This window comes from Lonchura striata, chromosome 2 (genome assembly GCF_046129695.1).
Source record: "Lonchura striata isolate bLonStr1 chromosome 2, bLonStr1.mat, whole genome shotgun sequence".
NCBI classification, from domain to species: domain Eukaryota; kingdom Metazoa; phylum Chordata; class Aves; order Passeriformes; family Estrildidae; genus Lonchura; species Lonchura striata.
This window is the reverse complement of record NC_134604.1, coordinates 30,310,491-30,325,284: the sequence shown is the minus strand read 5'-3', so window position 1 is coordinate 30,325,284 and position 14,794 is coordinate 30,310,491. Positions and strand designations below refer to the sequence as shown.

Sequence of the window (14,794 nt, the reverse complement as noted above, 5' to 3'; positions counted from 1 at the left end):
CTATTTACTAAGGCTGTTTCAGCCAAACAGCACAAATTACTCATAATAGCTTAAGCACTGAAGTGGGAAATTCATTACATTTCCCACTCCACTTCTACCAGTTTTATAGAAGACGACTTCTTCAGTTAGCTCTCAGATGCAGAAGTATTCAGGATTAAGTGTGATTTTTTTCACATTAGGTAGTTATGATCCTACCCCCTTCATTCTCTTTTTTACCTTTCAGCAGAGACATACTTTTTTTCAATTATTCCCAAAAGCTTTCACACTCTTTCCTTTGGGATCTTCTTAGCTACATAGGGTGAAGGTCCCCAGTGTTCCTGCCTAACAACATGCAACACCTTTGTATGTCAGATGGTGTTGTGATGTCACAATGTGCCCCAACAAGACCCTGGTGGTAGTTATGTCTACACTCCAATACCTGAAAAGCAGTGAGGAGCAAAAGTGTCTTGTGCTAGACAGCAAAATAGGATGGGTGTTAATGCAACCTTGATAATTTTCCTGGGATTTGCCATCTATCTGATGAGTTTGGTCCCAGCCACTTACTGCTCAGTACCAGTGAAAAGTCAGAGCATGATTCGCACTGCCGAGAATGAACAGGAGGAGGAAAGCAGTCCAACAGCAGGTGAGAGGATGGGCTGAAGAGGGAGGATGAGAAATAAGGGGCTTGGAGAGCAGCTAAGGGCAGGGAATGAGATTAGGTGTGGACACAGAAGAAAAAGAAATTTCTTTTTGTAAAAAGAAAATCAGAGGAGGAACAACAAAATATATATCAAGGGGAAGTGGAGGTCAGATGATCCCTAAGGAACAGGGACCCTTCAAAGGAGCGGGGTAACAAGGCAGACAGTGGCACAGGCCACAGCAGGCAGTCCTGGGGATGGCAGTCAGGGTCAGAGAAGAGCTCATCAGGGAGGTCTGTGATGTTGAGACAAGTCCAGGCTCAAGGAGGAATGCCAGTCAGTGTGAGGACTAAACCTAGTGATGGAGACCAGAGTTGGACACAGTCCAGTGATGGCCCAACCCCACTCTTACAGGGGCCAGAGGACATGAGTGACACACAAGTTCAGGCCAGTCATAGATGTTATGGCCTCGTAGATCACCCACAGCCCTGACTGCAGCCTCCTGTCTCAGCTGTCCCCTCACACCCTACAGAGATCTGAAAGGAAAGGTCCAGGACACACCTGGAGACCAGGGCCAAATAATGAAAGAAAATAGAGTCAGACACAGTCCCATGACTACCAAGCAGGTCTGTAGTGACAAGACACATTCAAGGTCAAACCAGGAGGTCAATTTGCAGGTCAGCATCCACAATAGCAGGGTCCAGGCACAGCTGTGATAGAGACAGAGCTGGAGATAAGTATATTTGCAGCAGACCACAAATAGAGATCTGAGACTCAAACCAGAGCTTAAATGCAGCTCTCGAATCCATGGGGTTCAGATAAAGGCTCCAGTCAATGCTTTTAAGGGCTATTACACCCTATTACTGCTATAGTCATGGCCATGAAAAGAGAAAAGAATGTATCTGGGGTAACTTTTGTAATGGAAAATACAGGAAAGGAGAAAAACATGAGATGCAAAGCGGAGTAAGGAAAAAGCGATCGCTAAAAGAAAATATTTCAAAATCAGAATCACAGAAACAAGAAAAGTACAAGAGAAGCAGAGAGCAGAAAGAAGTACAAATGAAAATCTGCTTGGGATGAAGGAGAAAATTGACATACAGTGAAGGTGAAAAGAATTTGACAGTTTAGAAAGCAGGGAGAATAAAATAGAGGGACGCAGAGGTAAAAAGGCTTCAAGTATGAAATAAGTGAGCAAGAATAAAGCTTATGTTGTTCCCTTTTTCCCTCATTTACAGGCTGGCAGGAAATGGAGGAGTCATTTGTGGCCTCATCAACAGGGGAAGGAATGGAGGTGATCGATATGGTGGAGCATGAGGGCTCAGAGACACTGAGCAATTCAGCTGTGAAGGATCTGCTCTTGGATCTGGCTCTTCTCCTCAGGATTGTTTTTTGGGGTTTTTTTGGTGCATGACCTAGAACTTGCAATAATTTCTGTGACCATGAATGACAACAATGTGAACATCTACATGTGTTTCATGATCACCTACTGGAGAATACAGCTTTTCTTCACCAACCACGTCTGAAGATGAGGGCAAGGACCCTGTGCACATACTGAAAGTGTTTTCCTTTCTTCTTGAGGAACACAATAAATTCTCAGTAATGTTGTTCTAATCCAGCCTTCCCTTCTTGCACTTCCCATATGTTCTTTGTGTAATACCATCGTAACTAATAATAAGAATTAATTCAACTCACCAATTTCACCAGCGACCCTGTCTTTTAAACAGAATATTATTAAATTCTACATATATTGAAAGAACAAGAAAAAATAAAGCATATTCCAGGGAACTGTACCTACCCATACACTTAACAAGATAGATCCAAGAAAAGTTAGACTCCTCAATGTGCATATTGTCTGTTCCTTTTGCTTTTTTTTAAAACAATAAAAACAGAAGCCAAATAGTCTCAGAACACTGAAATAATGTCTATATTATACACTTAGTGTTATGCAATGTTATTTGCTATTAGAATCTTAAAAAAAAAGCCTGTCTGGACAGGCTGCTAGGAGAAAATAATTGAATGAGTGAAGGGAAGGAAGAGTATACACTGTTTAAATGGTAATGATAAGTATGACCCTAATTTTATTATTTTTATGATGGTAAATAAATCAAACTATTTTGAGGTACTCCTATTTATTACTTGCGAAGTTCAGCTAAGAGCACCAGACAAGTTGTGAACAGTACAAATACAGAAAAAAAATACAGGCCTGATGATAAAGCGTTTGCAATCAAAGTAATTTTTTTTCAGAAGCAAACACTTTATTACTATTTTGGTTAGTTAATGAAAATAAAATCTCTGAACAGTCCGTTCCTGGGAAACATTTTGCTGTATTTGTCAGTACTTGAAAAGGATTAACACAGTTAGTTTTAAAATGCTTACATTGATAAGGGATGTTTCCAACTTGCCATCATCTATTCCACAAACAATCCCCAGGCAGCCAATATAATAAGTAAAATAAAAATGTTCCCATAAACAAGAACAGTTTGAAGAGTATGCAAAAGTCATTAAGTATTTTGTATACTTATTAACATCAGTAAATTTTAGAATATTGGTATAATTTTTTAAATTATGAGACCCTGAAATAAATGTAATTATTACATTGCTCTTAAGAATGTACTTTAGGCACTTCTGCTACCCCAAATCGTGTTGTTTCTTACTCTGCTTTTGCTCTAAAGCAAATGAATACCTAAAATTCAGTTTCAAGTAGAAAGTAAAATCCTGCAACATCTCTATGTCTCTGCTTGGATGGTAAATATTTACAAATGTAGGGAGAGAACCAGGTTCAGGATGCAGAGAAGCTCTTGGAATTCCAGTTGTTCAACCTTCAGAAACTTCTAGAAACCTTTGTGACTCTCCCATACTGCATCCTCTACCATATCCTCAACACTAGACACTTAAGAAAAAGAGGATATTGTTTGAAAAGAAAGAGAATCTGTTCTCAGCTCCCCAGTTACCCTCCCATTAATGGGGGAGCTTTTATCTTTCCTCTTATGTCTGAGTTTTGCTGATGAAACAAAAACAGAGCAGAGAAGGCCTCTAGTAAACTTCATTATTAAGTCACTTACCTTTCAGCCTACAAGTTGTAACCACTGAGTCTTTCCTAGCACCTGTCTCTATTTATTAGCAAAAGAAGAGGAGAGGATTCTTCCCTCTCTTGTGAGTTATATGTGGTTTGCACAGTGACCCACAGGATTTCCCCAAGAGCTCTTGTGAGATATTAACAAGTCTTCCAGCTCCAGTTGATGGACTTGCCCTTTCTAGAGGACTGTGAGGCTGCTGGAGCAGACAGGTAAATGCAGTGAATAGAAGGACTAATAATGTAACAGTCTTTCTGTTCACAATTCCTCACAAGTGTTGCCTACCAGAAACTGGCCAGTCACCTTGCTGCCCTGGGGCTTTTCACACATCTGGGACAGAGCACTGAGAGCCTTGGAGGAGATCCCCTCCTCATGAGATCAGTTTAAGAATTTCCCTGCCATCAAATGCTGAGCAAAGGATAACAAGAAAAGGAAGGCAAAGGAGTGGCTCAGAGCACCATGTCACCCTAGAGGCTCTGAGAAGATGGTCATATTTTCACGTGTCAGGCCTTCCTCTCCCTGGGATCACATCTCTCTTCCTGCTCTTCCATGCCCATTACCAGATGCGGCATTTGTTTTCTGGGTTCATTGGGGATCCACTGGGACATTGGAAGCTATTGGAAAAGTCCTGGCTATTGCTGACAGGCCCAGAGACACGAAGTGGCAAGGGACTATGTGGATCTGTGTTCAGGGAAGACTGGAGCTTCTCTGGATCCTGGTGTCCACACATTGCCTGAAGGGAAACAAAATAGAAAAGTCAGTTTGCCTGGAAGTCCTCATGTGAACAAGACTTAGGGCTCCTCATGCCTCTGCACATGTCAGAGGATGCTGGAGAAAACAAGGAAATGTGCATACATGGCTGATAACAATAGTCAGATTTTCTTCAAATTGCTTTCTCTTTCCTTAAACTTCTCTGTCGTCATTTCACTCTCTGACAAGTCATCTTTTTCTATACTGCATAGTCCAGAACACAGAAAATTTAGGCCACCCTGACTAGGCTCATGCAACCTTGGACTCTATCTAAAAAAGTGATAAAGATGTCTCAGTGCCTGGATTCAGCTTGTTAAGTGAAATCAACAAGTGCTCACCAACAAAGGAGAGCATTTACACAAAATCCAATTACTAATCTAGAGACTTAGGGAGAATGATATGACTTTACTGCTGTTAAAGTGGCAATTCAAGTCTTCATTCTCATGATTTCAGGTCCTTCTTTATCAACAAATGATGCAGCAGCTGTCATTTAGCCTCTAAAATGCAAATCTTGCCAGCAAGGCCCAATAAGCTGTTTCTTTCATGCACTCCTCTGACTTAATAAACACACAAAACCTCTCGCTTTGCACAATTGCATGACTTATAAGGATGTGATTTTTTGAGCACAGAAATCCAGCCATCATCACGAGGAACTTGGCCGCACAGCTATGCATAGCTGTGCAATTTAATGGAGCTTCCCACAGAAACAGGGAACTATGGGTGCATGTACTTCTAGTTCTTTGTCTCTAAGTAACATTTGAAACACTTTTTTCACTATCGGCCAATCAGTGATGTGAAACCCAGCTATGCACCATGACAGAGAAGTGAATGAAGGAAGGGAGGGACAGATATATTACTTTTACAGTTAGATTTCACTTTCCATGTGTAAGATTGCTCACAACAGCAAAAAAGTACTCAGAAGCTGACAGTGAAGCCTGCTTTCCCTGACACTATGACTTAATTTTGGTGGATTTCAGTGCTTTATAAAAATATATTTGCAGACAGGTCTTTTGTTAACTTTGAGATCCATAACAGCTGTAAATACGATTTTTAGCTTCTAAATAAGATTCTGGATCTCAGAGAATCTTTGATCATTCTCAGTTCTGTGAAGAAGGGGGAAAGTGATTGAATATTGAGAAAGACAAACTGTAAGGGTGTGGAAGAAATGGAGAGTGAAAAAGACACATGACTAGAATTCATTACATGAGCAAAACTGAGGTAGAAAAGTTGATCGTGTGAAAGTCCAATCTTAGGTAAATCCTCTTCTTTGTGCTTTTTCAGCCAATTCTTATAGGCCTGTGGAGAGATAAAATAGATAATTATAAATCTTCTTTAGACAGTATCACAAGCTCATGTCTTCTGTCAATGAAATCTATCAATCTAATATATATTTAATAAATTAGCAAGTTTGTATCTCCTCATTCTGTGGCTCTCTGCTGCTGGCCATGCCCTAAATAAATCTAAAGTGGGAGAATACAACATAATTACTTTCCTTACCATTTCAGATGCTACTACACAGATACTAATACACACATTGTCATATGATGCGATAATTATGTTATGAAAGCATGAAAATTATTTTCACAAAAAAATCACAAATATTTGACTATAAATTAAAGACTTTCTGCCTCCCAGTGTTCTTAATGAAAGAATGTAACAAGCACCATTTTACACCTAAGGATCTCACACCACCCTCAGCAGTTAAAGTGAAGTACTGCATGAGGAAACAAAAATTTCTCCCTAAAGTACTGCGGAAAACATTGTTATGGAGTCATTTCACCATCACACAACATTCTGTTTCATGCCTCAGTTTACTTCCTCAAGTATAACATAAGCATATATACAATAGCATGCTATTTTATGCATTATATAAGCAGTAAGTAAAGGTGGTGAAGGGGAGAAATTGTCTTACATGGACATATTGAGGCTATGAGCAAAGCTTTGTGAGGAACCTCTCTCTGGACTAACAGAGGATATGCTGGGCTCATGCTCCACTGGCACAGGTGTGCAAGAAATCTGGAACTGGGGCAGGACGTGGGAGAGAGGAGCAGCAGGGCAATCTTGTGTGTTACATCATGAGACTGTGAGATTGCAGAAGTAAATCATAATACCTGGTAAGCGACGGCGAGCCCTCCAGTGTCAGCTGTATTCTCCAACAGTGTGAAGGTACCATTGACATTAAAGCTGTAGCTTTCATACTGCTCAACCAAGCAGTCTATAGAGCTTTGTAGTGCATTCCTGTTGCATGCAGGACAGCCCTCAGGCAACACTGTGGGGGAAAAAAGTCCTAGAAGTAAAGCTATTTATTCACCTGTCTTCCTCATACCAATCACTGATTATTCCTAGTAGCCAGCATGGACTGAAATGTGTTTCCTTTAAGTTCATCTACCTTAATAACATATGCATATATTGATGGAAGGACTAGGATTTCAGATCCTCTAAGGGGAAGTACCAGTGGGACCTAGAAGAGTAAATGAAGACACTACAGACAGTACCCACCATAACCATAGAATGCGTGAAGAATTTCATGTGCCATGAAGACTCCAATGGCTCCAAAATTCACAGCACTGAAAAATAAAGATGAAAAGAGTGCTTTTGGAAAGAAAAAGGGGGCAAATGAGCATTCTGTATAGCCACTGAGCACAACCATGTGCTCCACAGCAGAATTCTACTCTGGAACTACACAGAAACACCTTCTCTGTATTGTTACTCGGGCATGTAAAAGTGCAAATACAAGTGCAAATTATCCTACCTATGCTTAAAGTTCTACTATGGGCTTACTTTAAAGTATTTGTTGCTAATAAGCCATCATAGCAATGAAGAATCTGTGAATGAGATTCTGCCTTTGTTACCTGTAATGACAGGTATTGCTGATGTTGATATATATCCTGATTGAACCTCTGCTGTCTGAACTGCTGCACAAACAACAACTACAATGGTAACTATACAAAAGCAGGATGTTTGGAGAAGCAATCTTACAATTTTTGTTGAGAAGGGATACATAAAATTGGCAATGCAAATTAAAATCATGATGTTTTGACTGCAATTACTCTGGTCTAGCACTAGCAATCTTGCTACAAGCAAGAGGTTGCCCTATAAACCTCCAGTAGTTATTTTCAAATGGAATTTCTATGGTTCTATGCAATGAATTTACAGATATTCCCACAAGGAAGAGAACACTCAAAATGCATTTTCATTATATGAAATTATGGGCTCATTCTTTCTTCCCATGCACTGAATAACACTGCTGAAGCATGACATTTTCATACTAGATCATTATTCCATCACTGGGAACTCAGTAGGAGCTCTACAGCTGACAATTTATAAATTTTACCCAGAGAAGCTGTGGATGCCCCACCCTTGAAAGTGTTCAGGGCCAGGCTGGATGGAGCTCTGAGCAACCTGGTCTGGTAGAAGGTGTCCCTACCCCCGGCAGGAGGGTGGAACTAGAGAATCTTTAAAGATTCCTTCCAACCCAAACCTTTTTATGATTCTATAACAATTGTATTGCTTTGCTGAGATCTTATTTTAAAAATTATCCTGACAGTCACCTGAATTGGCTTTTCCCAGTAGAGTTTAAACTCAGGAGCATCATCTGAGAAAATGCTATTGTACCAACTCATCAAAAGCTGATCAAGTGTTACTTATCAGTGTACTCAGCTGAGGTGACAGTGAGAAAAATGTGCTTTACTAACACTGAATACAAAAGGAATAAGAAGGCATAGACACTTTTTCATGGAGAAAGAATAAAGTGATAGCCCATACTACGGGGAAAAAAATTATTTTCTACTATTCTTTTGAGAATATCCTTTTTTTCATACTATAATAAATTAATTAAATACTGCAAGCACTAGAAGATCATAATTGAGAAAATAATTAGTTTTAACTGAAACATGTTTCTTTTGAACTTCAGCCTCTTGCCACAATGTGAGCTTATTTTTCAGTACAATGGTATTAGGACAAGTATATCTCCATTATATGCAAAAAGAACATAGAATTATACGTTTACAGTCAACTGTTTGGAGTGCTTTTATTATCAGAAAAAAATATTGCTTAAGAGATCTGTTCCATATGATGAAAGAACAGAACCAGAGGAGTATGGTCTAGAGAAGTGTTGTTATTGCAGGGGAAGACTCAGAGTTAAAAATCTATCTGCTTAGTAGAAATGGTTTCTTAAAAAGAAAAGAACTGTGATACATTTGAAAAAGACTTCTGACAAGAAGTTGCTATGTGAGGCTCCTATTTTTTCTGGCTTAGATTTGAGGAATCCTTGGAATTTAGAAAATAAGAGACAAAGGTGGAATGTCTTCTTTGCAGTTAACCTACACATGACTTCTGCCCCTTAGCTCTGGAGTAATATCTTTGTGTTAGTTCAGGTTCACCTCGATTCTGATTTTGCTTCAGCAGAGTCAATGATCACTCTCTCTCAGAATGCATCAAGCAGTATCCATCTGGCTTAGAAAAAGCTGGGCTTCCCCCCTTTCCTGTGTCTTTCTGGGATGCAGTGAGAAAAATAAATTAAGGACAGACCACCTGCTAAGGTTGCTCCCGGAAGTATGGTGCAGCCCAGGGAATACATTCACCTTGCACCTCTGAAGCCCCTCCATACCTGGGAAACTCCATGTGGAAAAAAGGACTGCGGAACATTCCAGCTGGAAAGACCACCATGTGGTGCCTTATTGAATAGTAAGAATGCACACTCCAGGGGTGCACATGCCAGCTAGAAGCAAAATAAAAAGAGAAATTAGAGAATGTATTAATTCCTTATCTCACACTTTGATCCTTCACTGAGCTTGCAAAAATAGCTCAGCTGTTCACACAGCATCAGCAAATGATGAAACTCAAATTCTCTTGAGTTACAGGTGTCTGAAATAAATCTTCAGTTGTTTACAGATGGTCAGAACTAACAGCTTAGTTTTCATAGACATTCTCCTTCACAATTTCCCTGTCAAGTAGTGCATAGAATACTCTGCAGGAGCTGTAAGGCCCTAAGCCCATCTGTCAATGCTGCCTTCCTTCTGAAGCATCCTATGTCCTGCCTTTGAGGTGGCTCCACCAGCATTCCTGTCATCACAGTGCCTTGCTGTTGGCTTGGTTAAGAAGTCCAGGAGAATCAGCTACTCCCCTTAATTAAGGGTGCATGGTCAAAAAAAAGTGGGTATTTTTCAGGGGTCTGTGCTCTCTTCACAATGGTGGGTACTTTGGTAGCATTGCTAAGGCTCAGCCTGCCAGATTCAAGGTTTCTCTAAAGCAGGATGCAGTGATGCAGACTTGCAGCAACATTGTGAAGTGGTGAAACCACTTTCAGAGCTACTGAATCCAGTTCTGCCCACTGGCTCCCACCTGCCCTTCCTCCTCTTCCACAGTAAAAGAGAGATACAGATATACAGCTACCATAGTTCTGAGTGACCTGCTCTAATTAATCCTGCTTTGAGCAGGAGGATTGAACTAGGTGATCTCCACAGGTCTCTTCCAACCTCAGCTGGTTCACAAGCATGTGATTTGGTTATATTTTTCAGATCACTATCTGACTTACCTTTTCTGTGGGTTATGCTGAAGGAGCTTCAGGTAGGAATTTTCCCTCTGTACTTTCAAGCAAGCCACCACATTGAGGAAAAAAGTGTCTTCATTTATCTCCAGCTGAGGGAAGAGACAGGGAAGGTGACTGTCATAGGGCATAAGCGAAGAATGAATTGAACAATTGAGAAAAAGAAAAAATGAGAAAAAGAAAAGTCCCATGGATCAAAAAAAGGTTCATCAAAAGAGAAACCAATGGGATACTTGTAGGTTTTTTCCCTCCCATTTCTAAAAACCTTCAATTTAAGATATGACAGGAATGTTATCTGAAAGCCAAACAGAATATGTACAGGTATAAATTACTTTTATCAGGCCAGCCATTCTAAATAGGAGACAGTATAAGCAACAATATAGAAGCAACAGATAAAGGTTCTGTGGTCCCATATGTTCCCAATAAGTGAACTGTAGGAAATGTGCTCCAGAGGTCATAGCCTCTTTTGTAAGCAGACAAGACAGCAGTTGATACAGGTAAACTGCCAATAATGAGGCAGGCATGTTTACATTATATAGCTCACATTCTGGTATTCCAGGTTCACTTTGTCAGTCTGGAGCATGTGAGCTGGATAACCAATCTCCACTTGTAGTCTGGATACCTAAAATAATAATAAACAAACAAAGAATCATAAAGAAACTTGATCCATTTCTGAGGCTTTACATTCGGCAAGTCCTTTTAAAGGCTATTTCTAACCAGTGTAAGCATGATCTGTGAGTCAGCCCTTCAAAAGGACAGCTACTCTGTTTCAGGAAAACATCTTGTCCTGCTGCTCTGTTTTCTCAACTCTACAACCTGAGGCCTAATGTTGTTCTAATCTTTTTATTTGTATTATCTTCTGCCATTCAGCTTTTTAGCTTTTAACTTTACTAGATGTATAGAATTGAACTGTATTTCCAAAAAAGTTAATTCAGAGTATTCGTGGACAGATAAAAACTGAGCCGCTCTATGCCTACCCATCAGGGTATGTACCCATGAATGCTGGCACTCATAAAACCACCTTCAAGTTTTAGTATGAATAAGACATCTATTTAAGACTGTGTGCCTGTAGAAGCAGGTAGGAATGCATAAAGGTGTAGGTCTCTTCCATTCCTTCTCCAGAAGCTTCAGGAAAAGGAAGGCCTCCGTAATTTCTGCCTTCTGCACGCACCAAGGCTTTAGCATTTCGCCGAGTCTGTTCATCCATCCACTCCACCTGATCCAGGCGGTCACAGAGGGCATCTTGGATTACAGAGAACATCTGCTCAGCCTGCCATGGAGAAAAGAAGGCATGGTCACAACTGCACTAAAATATTGCTCACTCTTAGTTATCATCTTCCCATGTTCTAGCAATTCAACCACAGAGTAACTGGGGGAAAATTCCATTTTTTTGTGTGTGATGAAAGAGAAGATTTCATTTTCTACAGTGATTTAACCTTAAGCTATCTGGCTTCCAGTTTTTCCTCACCATTCTCTCCCACACACCTTTTCATCTGGCCTCTCACAGTAACTAAGAGGGAGACAATTCCTTCTCATTCAATATTGAATAATTGTCCCCCACTTCAGCAAAATAAAAATTCAGTATCCACAAGTATTTCTTGCTGGGGTCTCCCTTTCCAAAATTATGGCAATCTGAGTCAACCCTTCTCAAAATTATGCTTTATTCATTAAAATGTATGCTTCCCTACATGTAGTCTTGGTTTTCTGATTAGCTTTTCTCTGTGTTATTTACTCTTGCCACCTTATAGACTTCAAACTCTGTTAAACAGGTGCTACACTATCTTTCCTCAAAAAAAAAAAAAAAAAAAAAAAGGAACTTTGACCATCACAGCATGAAAAAACCAGGAATCTTTTCCACACTGCAGGCAAGTGTTCTTTTCACCAAGGATCCACTCAGAATGTTTTCATATGATTGCTTAGTCTCTTTGCAATTGAAAATCTTACTGAGCTATGTCTCATTGGTGATGAATACCGTTAACACTGTTATTCCAGGGAGTACACAGAGATTGCATGCATTTGTAGGGCTGTCATAGCTATTGGTGCTGCACATATGACTTTTCTAACAGTTGAGACAAAGATAACAGCTGGCATTTAGCAGTGATTATTCTAAAATTACACTAATGTCTGTTCTGACATATTCCCAAAAAAGGAAGGGACATGCATAAGCAGAGGAACAAAAGGTAGGAAACCTACAGATGGTTTTGCTGCCTTGATGTGGTCTTAAGGTGGCATGTCAAAAAAAAAGAAAGAGTGGAGGATGAATTCTGCTTAGGGGTTAAGAGATGAATACCTACAAATTTCTTGGTCTGCTCAGGGAAAATTTCTTGCACAATCATCTTCCCTAGAACTGGCTCAAAGAAAGAGCTGGTATCAGTCAAGCACTTCCTCCAGCGTTCAGCTGGGATCTATAGGAACAAAGAAGTAGACACATGAGAGTGAGAACAAAGGACTAGGAAATCAGTAAAATGATACGTAGATGTGTGGACAGTAGCACTGTCTAAAATTGACAGCAGTGGAGAAGTAATGTAGTTCTATTTAAGCTAGCACAATAAACATTTATAGTCAAATATTTATTTCCTTATGATTTAGTCCACTTACTTTCCCTCAAGATGCAGATTTGTATATTAGCAGAGAATAAGCCATAGAAGAAAGGTGACCATCTACATATTTTTCCCTACTCCATGATACAGTACACTCAGCTCTCTAAACTTCTGAGGGTCATATCTACTCACACCTTTCTTTTGAGAAAAAAGAAGCACTAAATACCATGAGAGAGTAGTTTTTCTCCACAGATCTAAGAAACTGCATTCATTTAAGGTGTCACAAGAACATTCAGAAGGCATGAGCTACAGTGTTCAGCTGTTGGGGAGGCTGAAGAAACTGATGAAAGGCTAACTCACCATTCTAGATCCCATTCTTCCATAAAGGATCTTATACAGCTCCAGGCGTGCATCTTGGAATTGACTGTCAAGGGCTGGGGAGAGATTCCCAACCAGACAAACAATCATATAAATGTGAAGGACCCTGCAGACAGAAGATTGAAGGCTGGTAACCATAAACACAAAAGTGAGGCAAGTGTCAGAGTAGTAACTTGAGGCAGAGAAATCCTAGGAACCTGAACAATGACAACAAGGAACTCTGAACAGAATACACCTGGGGCTATTGAGGAGGGATCATTGACATGAGTCAAATACAGAAACTCCCCAAAACGCTGTGGAGACTTAAGGGGTAACTCCCTGCTGGGGCACAGGATTCTTTATGGGAAGTTGGAGAAGGATACTTTTTAGGACTAGGTGGAACATACAGAATATTATGAGAGGTCTGCAGAATTATGTAAGACTTATGATGGCATGTTTATGGGAAGGACCAAAGGCAGGGAAAGGGAAGGATCATAGTGAATTGGGAGAATATATGTGGGAAAATGGAGAGGAAAGCTGATAAGAGGGAATGATTGAGTGTAAACTTGTGCTTGTCAGGATGTCTGCCTGACTGAGCCCTGCATATGGTAACCAGGATTTGTCCTCTCAACTTATTAAATACCATGGTTAAGTAACATTCTATTCACTGTGTGTGAAGATGGAACTGAACACTGGAGAGATGACAAGTCTGATAGTTGACTACTGGAGGGACTTTGGATCCAGCTAGCCTCTGGAGAGAGCATCAGTCTGAGAGCTGGCTATTGGGAATACTAGTGGTTGGGAGGAGCTACTGAAGAGACCTGATAGTATTGGTGTGTTTCTAACAGGAAGACACCAGAATATCAGGAACCAAAGTAGGGCTGCAAGACTCAGGGGATCATATATTCATGTGATATATCCAATTAGACACCAGGAGATCTTGGCCAGCTTCTTAACAGACTGAATACCCAAGACCAGCTATTGGAGTTAGGCATATCATGTGTGTGCACACACATATTTCAATAGTATAGACCAATCCTGATCAGCTGGAGCTGAGGAATAGAATCAATCTGTGCTCATGTTGCTATGAGTGCTGTGGATGGATGGGTGTCCATCAAGACACTATGTTCACTCTCTGTGTGACACACATAAATGTATTATTTTATATGTGTGTTCATACATGGTGCATGCATGTGCAAATCTATTGGGAATATATGCTAAGCCATATATATCCACCAGTCAAACCTGTGGATATAAAGCCACAGCAGCCTTGCTGTGACTACTGGATTCATCAGCCTCTAACACAGCAGCCTCTAATCTATTAAACTTATGGTATTTGAAGAAAATATTTCTTGGGGCATGAACAACTGCGACCATAGATATAGACTCCTACCTTCCCTTGTGCCATTTCTCAATGAGCTGTGACATGTTGCTTAAGTAATCCATGTCATGCACTGCAATTGGCTGAGAGAGGTTCATTGGCACAGGATGGAAGACAGCCTTGAGACAAGCCAGCCAGTCAATAGCAGGTGCCTTTTCCTGCAAGCAAAACAAAGCTTACGTGCTGAACTATGAATCTAAACTGGCTACAAGAAATAATAGGGAAACCAGGATAGTCTTCCCAATAATCTTAAGAGATACTTTCCACAAGTTAAATTGCTTTTATAATGTGCATCTTGAAAAGGAGAACTGATTTTTTTCAAAGAGAATTAGCACTGGGGAGGGGAGAGAGTTGTGGGCCTGAAAAAACTCTGTCAATAAAAGACTGTAAGTTACTGGGTTATTTAAAGCTCAACAGGCTCCAAGTGTAAATTGCAAGACGATGGCATTTAAACACAGCATCTCATATCTGAAGATCTGGATCTCCAGAGTGAAGGCATGAATGTCACACGTAACTGTGCTGCTCAA

The 14,794-nt window shown here is 40.2% G+C and overlaps 1 protein-coding gene across 1 annotated transcript in view; it reads right to left on the bottom strand.

Moving 5' to 3' along the window:
• Positions 1-2,921: 2,921 nt before the first annotated feature.
• KEL (Kell metallo-endopeptidase (Kell blood group)) overlaps positions 2,922-14,794 on the bottom strand; it is a 22,227-nt gene continuing 10,354 nt past the window's right edge. Inside the window, exons 9-19 of the mRNA XM_077781267.1 lie at positions 14,280-14,425; positions 12,890-13,013; positions 12,284-12,394; positions 11,161-11,259; positions 10,534-10,611; positions 9,978-10,081; positions 9,051-9,161; positions 6,941-7,008; positions 6,553-6,710; positions 5,645-5,737; positions 2,922-4,424 (exon numbers count right to left, since the gene is read on the bottom strand). Coding sequence (XP_077637393.1) covers positions 4,248-4,424; positions 5,645-5,737; positions 6,553-6,710; positions 6,941-7,008; positions 9,051-9,161; positions 9,978-10,081; positions 10,534-10,611; positions 11,161-11,259; positions 12,284-12,394; positions 12,890-13,013; positions 14,280-14,425 — 1,269 coding nt within the window. The 3' untranslated portion in view covers positions 2,922-4,247. The remainder of the gene's footprint in view (positions 4,425-5,644; positions 5,738-6,552; positions 6,711-6,940; positions 7,009-9,050; positions 9,162-9,977; positions 10,082-10,533; positions 10,612-11,160; positions 11,260-12,283; positions 12,395-12,889; positions 13,014-14,279; positions 14,426-14,794) is intronic.